A 17,558-nucleotide genomic window follows, 5' to 3' on the forward strand; every position below is an offset into this window, starting at 1 on the left:
ATGTTCAAAATATATATGCCTGGTAAGGAAGCAAACTTGTTATTGTATTTTCAATACAAATTTATATGCAAATTTAATATTTGATTATGTGAAAAAAAAAAAAAAAAAAAACTCAAAATTTAATCTATATATGTGAAAAAAAAACTCAAAATTTAATCTATATAATTCGCTCTCGGGGTCAATTTCAAGAGTAATGTTAGGTCATAGGTGCCATCTTTTTATTCTCTTAAAATGCTCATAAAGCTTATGTGACTTTCAAAATCATCATTGGATCAAAATTCAAGTATGATTCATCTAAAATTTAATTGTAATTTTAAAAGTCACATCAGCTTTAAGATGATAAAAAGATGGTACATAGCATTACTCTATCAAACGTCTATACTATTTTAAAAAATACTTGTGAGAATTATATATTTTATTAAAAATATATGTGACAATCATATGTATTGTGAATATATGTCAATTAAATAAATTTTTTTCATCTCATTAAAAAAAAAAAAAAAAAAAAATTGTCAAAGAAAAGATAGAGATAATAGAGAACCGTTTGTCTAATTTTTTTGTGTGGTGTTTAGTAATGGATTTGAAGGACGAAGTGTAAGATTATAAATACTTTAGAAAAAGTATTTGGGAAAATCTAAAATACAAGTCAAATTCTGTGTGAATATGTCTCCAAAAATAATTGTGTAAAAATGTGTTTGGAGACACAGTAAATAGGGGGTTGACATAAACATATAAAATAGTAGTGTATTATAAGTAAATGTATATAGAATATGGATATGGAAAAAAGACTAATAAAAAGAGAGACTATGATGAGACCACAGTCTACAATTGTCATTGCCTTAACTATGCATTGTTTGTGGTACAAACATTTATTTTATTATTTATATGACAAAACATTGAGACAGCAAGGATTTATATAGTTTGTCCAACTCATAACAATTAAGTACAACACTTCATTTTATTTACACTTCAATTTAACTTGAAGAATGATGTTAATTAAATGATATAATTATGTTTAGAAGAATCGATAAACTACTCCATTGATTCATTTGGCACGTGGATTATTATAGTTTGGATTGAATTTTTTTGTTTAGACTGTAATAAAAATATGAATGAAGTTAACGAAAGTTCACAAAAAATGATTAACTTCTTTCGTTAAATTGGGTTAGAGAAATTTAACATATCTTTTAAAGTGTAATTTTACCATGCATTTTATCTGCGGTTAAAAAACCAAAAGGGAAAAATGGGTGATGGGGTAGGGAGGACAAGTGTCAATTACCAAATGCTGAGAAAGTTAGGTGGTTAATGTAGTAGGAGGCTGTTTGTATGATTTATGCATGTGATTACCGATAATGTAATTATTACGATTCTATGTAATAGGTACATTGATATTTAAGTTGGAAAATTTCAGATTTAGCCTCTATGTTTTGATGTGACCCCACACCCCCCCACACACACACATTCAAATGGTTCCTTCAATCAACTTATGGTCTAATGGCGTAACACGCCATACCAATAAATTAATGTCACATGACTTTCATTTGATACATTACCTACTAATTACTATGCGTGCTCACGTGGCACAGTTTTGTTAAATTACAAATATAACTTGTAATTTTAATTTTTTATTTAGAATATATTTGTAATTTTAAATTAATCATGCAACATGACACCTATTGTATCAAGCCACGTTGCATTAATTGGTTAGTCTAACATGTTATACTGTTGTTTAATTGGACATTAAATTGACTAATGACATGTTTAAAACCATAGAAGAATATTCCTTCCATCAATGGGGGGTGTCCCACATACCACGAGAGGCCGATGGAGCCACTCATATAGTCATATGCTTGCAAAGCTATCATTTTCTGTAGGTGATGAAGTGGTTCATATAGAATAAGTCTCTCAATGTGTCATTGATACTGTAATAGCTTAACGCTGTTGTTAAGTTTCTACTATTAATAATATACGTGAATGATTTTTTTTTTTTTTATAAAAAAAAAAAATCATAGAAGAATCTAAATGTCTAATTATAAAAAAATGAAAAATCTAAAAATTAAATTAAAATAATGTAAAAACTTTGGGAGTAAATTTAATTTTTTCCCAATTTAGAAGATGAATTGTATATAAGGAGTTTATATAGAATTAATTTATCGTTGGTGAATAACTAAACCTCAGTGCCTATTTTGATGAAATTAAAATATATCCAAGTTGCAAATTGACTGAAATAATTAGTTTTTTATTTTTTTTTGTTTGGTCAAGGATTTTATGTTAGTTGAGTGTAGGGTTAAAAACCTGAAATCAGGTTCCCAAGAGATAGCTGAATCGGTTACGACCACGTCTAATGAAGCGAAAGTCACTAGTTCGAATCATCATTCCCTTCTTATGCGGATATGTCCCAAAAAAAAAAAAAAATCTGAAATCAAGGATGGAACGAAAACTTTGGCATTTTCTATTTAGTGTTGCCCCCATCGGCCTCTCACCATCATTATCAATTTATCACTGAGGGTGACCGAGGACTTAAAAGAGATAAATTTTAAATTTTAATATGCAATGTGATATTGATTGAGCAGAATATGTGAAATGATTTCTCAATAGTGTTTGTTTTATATATTATAAAATATAAATGAAACATTAATCTAATATTAAAGACACAAATTTTGCGGCAAGCACACTAGTTTATTTAAAATTTACACTCTTCTAATTACTACACACTTGATCTAGAAATTAATGAATTGTTGCTTTCGCCAGTACTTTATTCACCTCCCTTTGGACCAATGTATTATGAATATTAATATATACAAATAACAAAATGACTTTTAATTTGCCGTAGATCCATAAAGGAAAGCTAATCAATGAAACACGTGCATAACGACCCATCCATGAAATAGAAAATGCGATATGCGACTTAAATCACTTTTCCATATTAGTTGATAGTTGTGCTCTACTTTCTTGTGTTGACCAATTTGTCCTCACATATCCGTCAGATTGATGATGCAATGCAATGCAATCTTTTTAACACAATAGTGAAATGCAGAGACCAACATGCCCATTTCAATCCCAACTTCAAAATTAAATTCTTACAAGAATTGTGAAGTATGTCATACATTAAACTACTCAGAACTTAGGATGCCTGCATTCATGAAACAAGTCTTTATATTGAGATCTAAAAGACGCATGCTTTTTCTCTTTATAAGGCTTTTTAGCAACACAAATTTCTAACCCCCCCTTTTTTTTTTCTACTCCTAGAGATGCTCTATCTTTCTCATTTGAGGCTATTTACCTTTCCTCCACCTCTTTAATGGGGTTTGCACCCAAAAATTCCCATGGACCAAATATGATATGCTTTATAACTACACGTCCCAAATCACGTGTGTTAGAAATTCTAATCGCAGCTTTACTTGCTAACTTTGTAAGAGCTTCATACCCATTGCCATTTGCCAAACCCCCTCTTGGACCTGCACAGCCAGGCACAGCATGGTGGTCTAAAGACATTCTTTTTTTTTTTTTAAATCTTTTCTGTTTGAGATTCGAGCTCTCGAGAATGCTTCCTCCATTCCCTCTCCCTCCATACATACTCTCTCTCTCTCAAAAGCATCTGGCACATCAGCCATTGCTTATGCAACTCCACCATAACCGCTGCTCACTTAATTATATATATAAAACACAAATGACAGATCATGGTGAAACTGCAGAAAAACCAAGGAAAAGAAACTTGGGGAATATCGAAGGAAGTTTTAACAAGTGAAACTGCCTGGTTCAAACATGATTTTGCTTTGAACAGGGAATAATAATGCAGTTGGAGTACTGAAACAGGAGCTTCTGCCAAAGAGTCTTAACTGTTGCTTGGTTTTAACGACAAGTCGACAACGATGGATCTGGTTTCCAGAAGCTTGTTAAGAGTTGTTTGGCTCTCCAATTTCTTAGGCTAAATTTTAAGTAAAATTGCCAGAAATATCCTATTTTTTATAAAAAAATAAATAACGATTTAAAAACTTGAACGGATTAAGAGATTCATTTTATTTTCATCAACTGTATTTTAAACTCACTATTTTTTTAGAACTTCAAAACCAAATAGGGTCATTTAGAATGTGCTGGGCCTCGACAGAGACAATGAATACAGCAGTTATGGTCTTTGGTAGACCATATAACAGCTAGAAAGAACCTTTTTTTTCCATTTAACATCAATGGGCATTGTGGATTTTAGTAGACCATGAATACATTCTTGATAATTGAGCCGCTTCAAGTTCCTAGTGAAAATCATGAACGGTCGGCCTTGCGGGTCTGCCATTCAAACTGACCCCACTCACTGCCTCGAAAGGGAAGTTTTCTCACAGAAACAATTATAAGAATGAGATTGACCAAATTATGAGAAAAAAAAAAAACTGACCATCGTTTTTTTCACGTGATTAGTCAAATAATGAGAACAAATGCCACTACCACTTGGCCCGGCAGCAGCTCCCCGTTACATCCTAGTGCAAAGCAGTTTGAATGGAAGAAAAAAAGTGCAAAACAGTTTTTTCAAGCTCTAGCAATCTCCTGATAGGATTGCAGGAGACTGAGAGGCTCCAATGGGTACACCTGCCCCAGCAGTCCCCTGCTTGAGCCCTATTGGAGGCCTTTCACCGCCCAATTGTAGGGGAAATTAATGGTAGAAAATCTCCAATTAGAAGACACCCAATCTTTGCTAACAGCCTACCAGAAGTCTCTATACCTCTAGCATTCATGCCAACAATTTTTAAAAAGTATAGAAAGCTCTGAAAGACATTGAATACATACAGGCAAATGCAATGAAGACCATTCAACTGGGTATTATAAGTTATTCTTCCATGAAATCATTTACACGCTTCAAGTTTTGATGCTACTGGAGACTTTTGGAATCTTTAAGAAAAGAAAAGTATAGCAAGTTAGATAAAAATTATCATGAGTTTCTTGGAGCCTCAAAATAACAATAAAATAAAATAAAGACATAAAAAAACATCATGAGTACATGGTATACAAATAAGGATACATTTGGTCAGCATTAAGCAGGTTACAGATAATTTTTATGACATTCCAGCCCACCTCCCTCAAGGAGCACAACATTCCATTGCTTAAGCCTCATCTATCTGCTCCTGCAAGATATAGTGGCTATCATTATTTGACTGAACAACCAAGGATCAGATTGATTCACCAGTCAGACAATAATTAGCTTTGGAATTTATGAGCAAACTAATCAAAACACCTGGCTGAAGATGCCATAGGGCCAATATATCCATAGATGCTCATGAGGTAAGAACAATTAATTATTAGTCAGACTGAGGATGAATGTGATGCCGCGAGGAAAAGGGGATAAGTGAAAAAGAACACACGTACAAAAAGAAGTGGAAAAGAACATAGGCAGTAACCGAAGAGAGGAACCAATTGAAAAGGTACATGTGTCTGATGGCTAAAGCCTGAAGCTGTACAAAAGCAAGAAGCTTGTACTGATGGGAGAACAAAAAAGAACTACCTTTGGAAAATCTTAAGGTCTCCCATAGCCAACGCTGCTTAATTTCTATTTAAATTCCAGCACTTTTAGTTTCAAAGTCGTTTGGCCAATCATTATTACAGTCAATTATTATTATTATTATTTATTTTTCCTATATGTTGACTTTATGCATATTTACATTCAAAGCAATAATCATCAAAATTTCCTAGGAGTAGTTTCAATAACAATGGCTCTGAAGGTTTAGTGCAGGTGGAATCCATCAGAGAAGTAAATTCTCCTCTTTTCAGATATGCCTGATTGATTAACCTTCACAAGCCTCAAGGGACCTGGATTAACCCACTCAAGCCACCATTGGCCCTGGAACGTCCATGCCCAGGTTGATTACAAATTGGGTAAACAGCACCATACCAAATTACTGTTACCGAAAGCTTAGAAGGTTATCCAAGGCCACCAGGGACTGCAACCATTCAGTTTTGTTCTGCAGAGCACTGTCAGTAGCCAATCTTTTTTTTTAATTGCATTCAAACATTATTTCACAACACTATCATGATTCTTTTCTATATTTCAAGAGGAGGCGTATTCTGGTGATGCTCCATAATTTGTTTTTCTGCATCTCTCTGCAAGCCTGAATTATGCTTCTAAACGCAATGTAATAATGTTTTATGGTTTTATTGCTTCAGAATGACCAAATGCTCCTACAAATTCAAGTTGCACTCACCTGCATATCTGAAGTCCAAAGAGTGAGGTTGTCCCTCAGCAATTGCATGATGAGAGTGCTGTCCTTGTAGGAATCCTCGCCCAACGTGTCCAGCTCAGCAATGGCTTCCTCGAAGGCCTGTAGATGAAAAAGAGGTTTAAAATTCCAAATTAGTAATAATTAACATAAATTAAAACAGATAATCTGGTGGGAACACTAGACACAGGCTAGTGATCACACGTGTATAGGATGGCCCAACCCATGACTTTGTGGCTGGATGATTGAGAGTTGGATATGTTATTATAGGCACTTTTCTTATTTTGCATTTTATTTGTTTTGTTATTTATTTTTCAGACTGGTTATGTTAACTTTTTGGCTTTATGGTATTTTAGTGGGCTGTCAGCCTAAGTGTCACTAGGGCTAAGGTCAGGATTTAATCCCAAGGCTATTTAAGCACAACTTTGTACTGTGTTAATTAGCTTTTGATGAATAAAATTTTGATCGACTGTTTTGTTGTATTCTTCCTAGTTTTTTTTTCTCTCGTTGCTTCTTCTTCCTCCTCTCTTACTTTTCTTCTCTGCTTCTCTCTCTCCTTAACTTTTCTTCTGAATTTCTTGTTGTCCCACATCATAATCATTAAATTAGACTCTAGTACAACAGTCATTACCATAATACACACAAGTTGCCCACGAACAGGGTGCATCCATATTTTGGTTGTCTTTTCTTTTTTTCCTTTTTTTTTTCCCTACACCTTGATCTAGTTAATAATTTGATGACCCTCCATAAACCGATCGCTCAATCCCTCATGAGCTGAATTTGCACCTTCACTTGGTCAATTTCCAGGAGAGACTCAGTATCAACCTCAGCTTCTCTTCCGAGGTGTTTTTTCTTTAGATAGATAAATGGTAACCAAGTTCAAGAACTTATACTAAACTTACTTCTGAAAAAATCTGACACTGGAGAATCAATGCAGTTACAGTTATATGTTTTCCTGCTCACTATTAATCATCCATGTAAAATAGAATGCAGGAAAACCCCAAGACAAGAGTAGATGATTTCTTTCTGAAATAAACTCTTTATTGTACACTGGAACTAAACCATTAAGGGGCAAGACTACAAGTGTTGCCAAGTGATCTTTCATAACTTGTTACATATCCAGCCTCAAATATTATCTCAACCCATTTATTACCACCAGAACAACCTCAGCACAATAGTAAGAGTAATATCATGTGTTCTTCCATAAGCTGTTAAATTTCCAAACCCTTATTAAAGAACTCAAAAACCCACATCACTTGATTACCAACATAACACTCATTATCGATTTCTTACCAAAAAATCAGCCTTAGCACGTACATCCACCAGCAGTTGCATATGTTCAAAATGGTAATAATTTATAGTGCCATATTCCAATAATTTGGGACACGCATTGTGATTCGCATTAGGAGTGAAACTTGCCTAGGGTTTTCCCTAGGCCATTTAATGGAGCAATTACAAGCTGATGTTAAAGTTCACAGTATCCAACACATGGAACATCTCATGTGGTTGAAGTTATTCCAAGGCTCAATTTGTACCAAACCTGATCCTGATTTGGACCCAAATCAAGAGGGTGGGAGGGGGAACTGCCAAAAAAGATAGATCTTATAGCAGACATGATGATCAAATCTTTATGAATTCTACTGGACAAACACATAATCATGAAGTGAAGCAGGGCATCAGAAATCCCAAAGCTTGCAGCTTCCCAGTCCTAATCAGATCTAGAAAAACTCTTATATGTATTGCAGTCCACGTATAGCATATTATTTGCTTCTTCTCCTTTTCTGAAAAGTACATATTTTTGGTTCTTCTCCACTATATATGTGGTAACCTAGCAAGGCAAAGGAACTGGGATTTGGATTGTGATCAGTCCCATATCAAGAGTGTCTTAGGTCAATCTAAACTATATAAGTTTATACAGAAAAAGCCAATTGTGATCACTCCTTTTGAGGTATCAGACAAATGCGACTTGCATGGTCCTCTTCCATAAGTAGGTCAAACAATAAACCACATAAAAACATAGGTACTCACGTAGTTATTTATCATTTTACTTATTTAGTTGGACAATAAATGATGCTTTTACTTTTTTTAATAATGAAATAATTCTGTCTAACAAAAGATTTCTCCACCTGAAAGAATACATTGAAAAGCTTTGACAGTTCTTAAGCTGTTAGATGTGCTCATGCCATAAGAGAAAACAAAGAAACATGTTCCTAAACTTTTAGCAGCCACAAGAAAGAAGCAAACCTGTTTTGCCATGCTACAAGCTTTCTCTGATGAATTGAGGATCTCATAGTAAAACACTGAGAAGTTGAGTGCCAGCCCCAGCCTTATAGGGTGTGTTGGAGCCAGATCGACAAGTGCAATATCCTCCAAACCAATAAAAGAATCAAATAAGTACACAAACGAGAGCATCCCTCTATGAAAATTCTTCAATTGACAAATGAAGCACAAAGATAAATTATGTTCCCCAAAATTCGCGTAAACTTTCCCTCGTGAGCAAAAAACTAGCGAAGGCAACACCCAACAGAACAACCAGAAAGAGACAAAAACTTAATATTGTTCGAGTGAAAGATCCAGGGAATGACAAAATAACTTCCCAAAGTTACTGATCTATGAATTCAGTTGATTATCTTATAACACGAAGTTTGAAATTCTTGTTTTTACTTTATGGAACATACCTTAACACTAAGACTCCTGGTAGATAATTCATGAAAATAAGCTCCTTTTTCATCAAACTGGACTACCGCACTGACTTTCAGAATGCTAACCTATTAAATATCATTCAATATCTCATATCTTCTTCAACACACAAAATCCCCCTTTTTTTATCTAGCTGAAAATTTTGCAATCATAAGCATTCAAGATTTATTTGGCATTTGAATAATTTACACATTTGATATTGACAATTAATAAGAGAAAGTTCAATATAAATATACAAACAGAAATAAAGAAAACAAATCCAAGTTCACCTTGCCAAATAACAAATTCATGTAATTACGCACTAAATAACCCTATAAGAAACAGCAAAAACACAATAACATTAAAAATAAATGAATAAATAAATACCTGAGCGGCCTTGTAAGCGAGCATAGTATCCTCAGCCGCGGTTTTCCTCTCATCTCCGACCTTGAACTCGGCCATATAGCGGTGATAGTCGCCCTTCATTTTCAGATAGAACACCTTGGACTCGCCGCTCAACGCCGACGGCACCAGATGCGAGTCCAGCAGCTTCAAGATCCCGGCGCACACCGACGAGAGCTCCGACTCCACCTTCGACCGGTAATCCTTAACCAGCGCCACGTGCTCCTCGTTCTTGCGCCCCTCCTCCTTCTGCTCGATCGACGACACGATGCGCCACGCCGCGCGCAGCGATCCGATTACGTTCTTGTACGCCACGGACAGCAGGTTCCGCTCCTCCACGTTCAGCTCCGCCGCCGGGGTCGAGCCCGTCACCAGCTTCTCCATGTACTCCACCATCTCCTCGTACCGCTCGGCTTGCTCCGCCAGCTTCGCCATGTACACGTACTGTTCCCTGGTCAGTGAGGAAGCCATTGGAGCGAACAGAGAGAGAGAGAGAGCGAGAGAGAGAAAGAGATTTTGAGTTTGAACAGCTTGGAAAGGGGAATTATGGAGGTAATATTGGTTGGCTTTTGGATTTTTGAGAGCCTGTAAGAAGTGAGTTTGTACAATCGCGGGTGAGATTTCACAAGGACTACTCGCTTTTGGTGGGAAATCAGTTGGGTAAATTCGTAATTACACATAGAAGATATAGAATATTATTGTCATTTCAATCTTGCCGAACGCTGTCGTTTTAAGTGCCTTCTCATGTTTTGTGGGCCTTGTGGCGGAGTGGGGGCTTCAAGAGGAGCGAGTATCATGGGTTTCAGTGCACGAGCGCGTGTGGGGAAATGGTTTTTGTGGTCTGATTGGTCGATGCTTCTGAGAACGGGATAGGAGCGGAGATGGATGATAGTCAGATTCCACCAGTCATAGTCAAATTTCGGCGAGGGCTTTATTTTTTAATGAAAGTGTCTTAAAAGCCCGAACGGGCCAAATGTTCATTGGGCCAATCGCATTCAATCAAAAATTTATGATGTCTTGTCTATTGATTGATCCATCTTCCAACTTTTTTTTTTACGAGTCCATCTTTTAAACTAACACCATAATTGTATGGTTAAGATCTAAAATTAGTGTATTTAATAGAGTATATAAACTAAATGTTGACATATATTTTTAAATTTTTAAATAATGTAGAATTATTTACACCGTCAAATACACCAATTTTAAATTTTCACATAAAATTTGAGATAAAGAGATTCTTGTTCCACTATAATAGGTGTTACTATACTCCTATTATAAGATGTCTTGTAATGCCATTTAGATACCTTGCACATAGATGAATTTGCACACCAATGGCATGTCACATATTGGTTTACATCTACAACAACACTCTCTAAGGCACAAGTGCGTTGCAGGATATCGAAGGAGTTGTAAGCATGTCTTGATCCTGGGAATCTTTTTGTCCTCTCTTTTTATAAGACTTTCAGTGAGCATGGTGGTTAACATATAAATTTCGGAAAAAAAAAAAAAAACCTTGTACCATAAGTTACACGACCAATACGAATGATATTGGGGATTTCAACCTTTGATAATATTTCACTCCAGTAACTTTGGGTCTTAGACATTAAAAATTATAAAAAACCTGACATATTTTATGAAAAAAAAAATGCTCATTTTTAGGCTTCTTTTGAACTTTTTTGGGGCTTTTAAACTATGAACTTAATTTATATGGCCCTATTTTTTTTTTTAAAAAAAAAAAACATTTTTTTTTAGATGGATTAATCCAATTTTTTGAAATAAATAAACTTGATGGTGTTCCCACTTGTTCTAGTAATGTTGTTTATTTCATTTTGCTAATGTATCATTATCAATCAGTCATTGAATTAGTCACTATTTTCTAAAAACAATTCAAAAACTGATTGAATCATTCCCTTATTTGGTCATTGTTCTCCTAAATTTAGTATTTTCTTTTTCTTTTTCTTTTTTCCCCATTAAAACAACTCTATATATAAATCCGGTTTTGCGTGGTTGGGCCAGACATATGTTTAAGCATATCCAAATGGTTTCATATCTGGCTACTCAGGCGAACAGCCCGAGCCCGAGCCGTTTTGCTTCATGGCCCAATAGAGAGGCCGAGGAGAAAATGAAAAGAAACCCTAGTGCCGCACACTTTAAAAAGGGGTTCAAACCAACAAGTCAGTCCGCATCCACGGCGAGAGTGTAGCTTAGTCTCCAGAAATGGCTCTGTGCAGCACAACCCAAGCTCTCTCGAGCTTTCCCAAATGTTGCCACGACAGAGTCCTCGCTACAAATCCTACACGCCTCAGACCCTCTCTGCCTCTGAGGCCAATCCCACTCTCTCGCACCGCCGGGGGCCTCCACTCCCGTACGTTCTCCATCCTTTACATTTGGTACCGAATCAACACGAAACCCTAGGTTCCATTTCCCTCACTCTTTTTTTAAATTTATTTTTTATTTTTGGTTTTTGATACATCGGCAATCGATTTATTTCAGGGTTGCTTTTTACCAGTTCATTGCCAAGAGCAACAACGTCTGAAGAAACTTCGAGTGGAGCAAACCGGTACGCTAGTGAAGAACGCGACGGTGTAGTGACCCTGGAAGATACTCCACCGGCTGAGAAGAAGATATTCGGTGAAACTGTGGTAGCAGAAGTAGCTGAAGTGGAGTCTCCTGGGGATGAGCAAACGCAGTCGTTTGAGCTTTTGGATAAGCTTAATATAAAGGTTCCTTTCAAATCCCTGAACTTCTAGTTTTGTAATGGTTCGTTGTCACACTGTAGTAATATTTTTGACAAAGATTTCTCTGTTTGATAATATTTCAAATCCCTACATCTATTCTGTTTTTTTTGTTGTTTGATAATACATTTTTTGTAATAAATGATAATGGATATTACGTTGTTAAACTTTTTGTTTATGCTAATTCTATTTGCCAATTGATCTCGTTGGGTTCCGACTCTTCTGTTTTCATAATCATATAAAAAGCAACCATGAATTTATAGTTTTATTTATTTATACCTGCAAGTGGTTGGATGAAAATGAAAATTTGGTTGCTATGATGATGCTTTCAGTGGTTGATGGCGTTCATCGAATGCTTGATGAAACTTCGACAACCATGTCGATCCTGAGCGGTTACCTGAGCAACCCCAAATATAAGTAGTTTAAATACATTATTAACATTCAGTTTTCGTTCCTCTTCTTCTTGTCCTTTATCTCATTTATTAAATTATCCCATATTTTTGTTCCTTACATGCTTGTTCCTTGTCGACCAGGCTTCATTCCTTTTGACTTTTTGTATTTTATTTAATTTTTTGGCCATATTTTATCTGATTACATTTTCATATTTATACGTAAGAGTTGAGAATGGCGAGGATCTCACACAATCTCGCACATTGCCAATTGTACAATAATTTGAGTCCATATAGATTAATATTAATCCTACTTTTTATGCTATTAATATTTGTCTTATCTAAATGTTTATTTTTCAACTTACCGAATTATGATGATCATGGAAACTGGTTGCTATGATGAATGATAAAACAGTATGGAAGTTCCTATTTATAGTGGCTGGATGAAAGTCAATACTGAGCGGTTACCTGAGCAACAGACAGTTCTTTTCAACAAAAACTTCTCCATCCATTTTTCATCTTTTTTAGCATTTCTTTGTTAACTTTTTTTTTTTGGGGGGGGGGGGGGGGTGTTCCATAATTTTCTTACTATTAATATCTCTTGATCTCTCTGATATTTTTGTGAGTTTCTTCACATAATTTACTTATTTGATTGCTTTTGCTCGTTAAATTATGTTAATAGAGTGCTCTCCTTCTCCCTCTTCACGTTTCCTCTTCAAGAATATTTATTGAAGCTTTTTCACAAGGGGTTCAATCCATTCACATTTCTTATAAAATTGCATCATTCTTTTTCCTGTCTTGTTTTCTTTACTATGCTGCTCTAGCCGTCTCTGTCTAGGTTTTTATAAATATTCCTTATGTAAGAAAATGGTTGCGTAGTGGGTATGTGATTGCCTCTTCTTTCAGCTACAAGGGCTTTAGATCTGAGGATCAATTTCTTGCTGGCTTTGTTCTGGAGGCATATATGAATTTTGCGTCCAAAGGTCTTGGGAGATAATCTTTGTCCAGATTAGTTGTCTTCCGCTTACTTCTTCTCTGGGCTCCCATACCTTGGACACATTTTAGTTTTATAAGAAAAAAAAAACTTGCAATTTTTATAATGGTCCTTCGTTTTGATATTTTGATGGATTAGCTGTTTTACTGCTTTTGCATATCTTATCTTGTAAGGTACTTTTTGTCTATCCATTTCTCTCGCCTATTCTTTCTGTAAGGTACATCTCTTTATAGTCTTGCATTTGATATAATTTCAGTCTTGAAATATATTTATTAAAAAAAAAAAACTATAACAAGGGGTTCAATCCATTCACATTTCTTATAAAATTGCATCATTCTTTTTTCTGTCTTGTTTTCTTTACTATGCTGCTCTAGCCGTCTCTGTCTAGGTGTTTATAAATATTCTTTATGTAAGAAAATGGTTGCGTTGTGGGTATGTGATTGCCTCTTCTTTCGGCTACAAGGGCATTAGATCTGAGGATCAATTTCTTGCTGGCTTTGTTCTGGAGGCATATATGAATTTTGCGTCCAAAGGTCTTGGGAGATAATCTTTGTCCAGATTAGTTGTCTTCCGCTTACTTCTTCTCTGGGCTCCCATACCTTGGATACATTTTAGTTTTATAAAAAAAAAACTTGCAATTTTTATAATGGTCCTCCGTTTTGATATTTTGATGGATTAGCTGTTTTACTGCTTTTGCATATCTTATCTTGTACGGTACTTTTGTCTATCCATTTCTCTCGCCTATTCTTTCTGTAAGGTACATCTCTTTATAGTCTTGCATTTGATATAATTTCAGTCTTGAAATATATTTATAAAAAAAAAAACTACACCATTCCAGGTCATGGATCCTCATACCAAACGTGCCCTAACAACAGACAACTATTGACTTGTGTGAGTAAAATTGGAATTCAAAAAAAATAAATCCAAAATATATTGTTGATACTATACACAGCTTACACTTTTGTCTGTTTGAGTGCTTGTTGAATTAAATTCCCATTTTTATTAGTCATTTGATATATCTATACTGATTCCTTGCTTGTTAAAAACATGCAGTTTGACTCAGATGATACATATAATGTTCTGTTATATGGTGGTGGTGCGTTGGTTGCACTGTGGTTTTCATCGGTCATTGTCAGCACCATTGATTCTATTCCATTGGTGCGTACTTGTTATTATTTTATGTTAATTGTTTTTGTTCCTTAGTGTTATGAACAAGGTTTAATTTCTTGTCTGGTAAATTGATTGTTGTTCAATGTAATGAAATTAGTTTCCCAAGCTGATGGAAGTTGTGGGCCTTGGCTACACATTCTGGTTCAGCTATCGGTATCTAATCTTTAAGGTACTCACAAATTGTGTTGGATTAGAATTGACCCTCCATTGTTTGAGGACTCATACTAATTAGTTTCTGTGGACTTGCAGAAAAATAGGGAAGAGTTGGCTACTAAAATTGAAGAGCTTAAGCAACAGGTTATTGGATCAGATGATGATTGATATAGAGTAGTCACTTGATCTTGCTCTGTTTTCTAGTGAAGGCAATATATGTTTCTTTTTCGGTCGCCATAGAAATGTAGACTGGTTGTACTTTTGAGATGGAAGTAAATATGTTTAATTTTTCTACCCGCGTGTACTTGGTCTTTTCTCGTTGTTATTCTCTTGTTATTCAATGACGATTGTTCTCGTCATTGAATTACTTTAGTCATACGATTTCTTGTGTCGATATCAAATTGAAGGTTGCCAAGGTTCATCATGCATTCCCAAGACCTCTAAGAGGCTGTTAGGATTGCGTTTGAAAGTAGAACTTTTAAGTCGAAAAGAACTTTTGAACAAAAACTTTATTTTTAAGCTTTTACTAAAAGTGTTTTTTGGCCATTTTTAGGCTTTTTGAACCTTTTAAAGCACTTTTAATTTTTTTACTAAACGAGTACTTTTTTCTTCAAACGGTCTTTTTAAGTGTTAAAAGCGTTTTTAGTTCCTTCAAATGTAATCTCAAATAGGCCCTAAGAATAGGGGACGAAAGAAATGCTCTGCGGTTGAGGCACTGTAGGGGCCATTTATGGCTGTTTTTATGTTACGTGGTTTTTGAATTTATGTATTGATGGTTTAGCGAAAAATATTTTTTTGGATAAGATTTTCTTTATTTTTGAATATTCGGCATGGCTTAAAATATTGATATAAGATGAACATATTTTCAGTTACCAAGAAAAATGACCTTTATAATGTGTAAAATGTTTATGTTTTTCGTTTGAGTGAGTTATTTTCCACTGCTCTTACACTTGTGGATGGCGGCAATTCGGAGAGAGTTCTTTATGAGCCTTACCTACGTGGGATTTTTCACAGTTAGTTCGTATGGTCACAATTCAAGCCACGCCATCACAGCTGTAGTTCATATCGATAGTATAAAAGGATGGGCATAGAAATTAATTTGTCTGCAACAAGCTCTTCCATTGTGCAGAAAAATTAATTTGTACCAAGAAAAATGACTTTTATAATGTGTAAAATGTTTATGTTTTTCGTTTGAGTGAGTTATTTTCCACTGCTCTTCCACTTGTGGGAGGCACTTGGGAGAGAGTTCTTTATGAGCCTTACCAACATGGGATTTTTCAGTCAGTTCGTATGGTCACAATTCAAGCCACGCCATCACAGCTGTAGTTCATATCGATAGTATAAAAAGATGGGCATAGAAATTAGTTTGTCTGCAACAAGCTCTTCCATTTTGCGGAAAAAAATGGCCACTAAACTTGACGCTTCTCTCCTTCTCTTTGCTATCTCGATTGTAATGTCTCTCTCGCTTTCGACCCATTGTGAAACAGCTGCAAATGAGAACCTAATAGCCAAAACTTGCAACCTCACAAAGTTTCCCGCTGTTTGCAGATCAACATTGCGGTCGGATCCTCGGAGTTCAAGTGCAAATCTGACCGGCCTTACTAGGATTGCCATGGAGTTGGCCGGAAACAAGGCCAATGACACTGCTGGAGTGGCCTTTAAGCGGATGAACTATGCGTCTGACTATATGACATGGGCGGAGAGTTCAGCTTGTTTCAACGGTTATAACATAAGCATGTATGGAATTAAAGAGAAGGGTCTCCGGTATTTTGACGAGAGGAAGTATGATGAGGCATACCAAACAGTGGATTTTCTTGAAGAGCAAACACGCCATTGTAGTAGGTTTGGCAGAGCAGAGTTTGCTAAAAAGAATTCAGTACTATTGAGGTTTACTATTGATGTGAAGACGATTTTACATCAGCTTTTTTGATCTACTGTTATCATTATCATGAATAATAAATATTACTTTCTTTATAGCAAAGCATGATGGTGTCTTTGCCGTTTGTTCTCACCGTCGAGCTTGTGCCGTTTCAAATTTTCAATTAATTTTTGTTTCCTATTACTTGTAGGGGTTTAGATGAAGAAGTGACAGTTGTGTTATCCACCCAAAAGTAAAAAAACAAAAACAAAAAGTGACAATTGTGTTACTTCTATCTATTGCCATTTAAAAACTAATAGAATGTTACAATGCATAACAAATGCCACGTCAACTTTATACTTCACCAAAAAAATTAATTTTTCTTAAGTGGGAAAGGGATAGGGATGGTGACCAAGCACCCCCATTGTTTGACCACCTTTGAAGGAGGTTAATTTTGGAGATGGTTGAATTGCCTCTTAATCTCAAGAGTGGTAATTGAGTCACCCTTTTTACCCGAGAGTGGTGGTTCAGGCCAACCCGAAAGCCATTTTAAGGAGTAGTCAAACTACTCTCTTCAGCCTTGAAGCTAGTCCTAAGCTAGTATTGTTCGAGAGGGTTTAATAACCCCTTCACCCAAGATTGATGATTTGGGTCAACCCAAAAGCCCTCGTGAGAAGTAGCCAATCACTCTTACTACTCTTGAAATATGAGAATCGTCAAACTATTTATGAAAACATCTTTTTTCGAACTACTCCCATAATCTCCTTTGAAGTAACCAAAGACCAAGTGGTAGAGATAAGAAACCCACCACTTTTACTACCTTTGTTTTTGTTTTTGTTTTTGTTAAGTGCCACATGAGGTGGTATTTGGCACACGCTATAACATTTTATTGGTCTTATATAATTCTTTAAATACAAAACTAAAATTTTATTAGCTTTTTAGAGGGCAGATAGACGAAAATATCAAATTAATAAA

The 17,558-nt window shown here is 35.5% G+C and overlaps 2 protein-coding genes and 2 non-coding genes across 6 annotated transcripts; 3 read left to right on the top strand and 1 right to left on the bottom strand.

The window, feature by feature from the left end:
• Window positions 1–4,798: 4,798 nt before the first annotated feature.
• Window positions 4,799–9,841, bottom strand: LOC132186538 (general regulatory factor 8). 2 transcript variants are annotated; one of them, XM_059600517.2, is made up of 4 exons: window positions 9,270–9,841; window positions 8,448–8,570; window positions 6,189–6,305; window positions 4,799–5,114 (listed from the first exon to the last, which is right to left on the bottom strand). In XM_059600517.2, exons 1-4 carry the CDS (start codon window positions 9,753–9,755, stop codon window positions 5,094–5,096), a joined length of 747 nt encoding a protein of 248 aa, XP_059456500.1. In that variant the 5' UTR covers window positions 9,756–9,841; the 3' UTR covers window positions 4,799–5,093. The 2 variants fall into 2 exon arrangements, with proteins under 2 accessions (XP_059456500.1, XP_059456499.1); XM_059600516.2 differs by having other exon boundaries at window positions 4,799–5,108; window positions 9,270–9,830.
• Window positions 9,842–11,458: 1,617 nt separating this feature from the next.
• On the top strand, window positions 11,459–15,019 carry LOC132187101 (CURVATURE THYLAKOID 1D-like protein). Of its 2 annotated transcripts, none has more exons than XM_059601275.2 (5): window positions 11,459–11,699; window positions 11,778–12,007; window positions 14,456–14,560; window positions 14,670–14,741; window positions 14,822–15,019. In XM_059601275.2, the coding sequence occupies exons 1-5, from the start codon at window positions 11,546–11,548 to the stop codon at window positions 14,891–14,893; spliced, it is 633 nt and encodes a 210-aa protein (XP_059457258.2). In that variant the 5' UTR covers window positions 11,459–11,545; the 3' UTR covers window positions 14,894–15,019. The 2 variants fall into 2 exon arrangements, with proteins under 2 accessions (XP_059457258.2, XP_059457259.2); XM_059601276.2 differs by having other exon boundaries at window positions 11,459–11,649.
• On the top strand, window positions 12,331–12,424 carry LOC132188905 (small nucleolar RNA snoR128). Its single transcript, XR_009440964.1, has one exon. It is a non-coding gene; the product is annotated as a small nucleolar RNA snoR128 (small nucleolar RNA).
• On the top strand, window positions 12,800–12,884 carry LOC132188907 (small nucleolar RNA snoR128). Its single transcript, XR_009440966.1, has one exon. It is a non-coding gene; the product is annotated as a small nucleolar RNA snoR128 (small nucleolar RNA).
• Window positions 15,020–17,558: the final 2,539 nt, after the last annotated feature.

The sequence above is a fragment of the Corylus avellana genome, chromosome 6, assembly GCF_965113065.1.
Source record: "Corylus avellana chromosome 6, dhCorAvel1.hap1.2, whole genome shotgun sequence".
NCBI lineage: Eukaryota > Viridiplantae > Streptophyta > Magnoliopsida > Fagales > Betulaceae > Corylus > Corylus avellana.

Bases quoted from the DNA above. Each gene is read 5' to 3' on its own strand.
- LOC132187101 (XM_059601275.2), top strand. From the start codon at position 11,546: ATGTTGCCACGACAGAGTCCTCGCTACAAATCCTACACGCCTCAGACC. The intron at 12,008-14,455 runs GTTCCTTTCAAA...AAAAACATGCAG, and splicing joins TGGATAAGCTTAATATAAAG to TTTGACTCAGATGATACATA. The intron at 14,561-14,669 runs GTGCGTACTTGT...TAATGAAATTAG, and splicing joins CCATTGATTCTATTCCATTG to TTTCCCAAGCTGATGGAAGT.
- LOC132186538 (XM_059600517.2), bottom strand. From the start codon at position 9,755: ATGGCTTCCTCACTGACCAGGGAACAGTACGTGTACATGGCGAAGCTG. The intron at 6,306-8,447 runs GTTTGCTTCTTT...TTTCATCTACAG, and splicing joins CTTGTAGCATGGCAAAACAG to GCCTTCGAGGAAGCCATTGC. The intron at 5,115-6,188 runs GTGAGTGCAACT...TATATCTTGCAG, and splicing joins TTTGGACTTCAGATATGCAG to GAGCAGATAGATGAGGCTTA.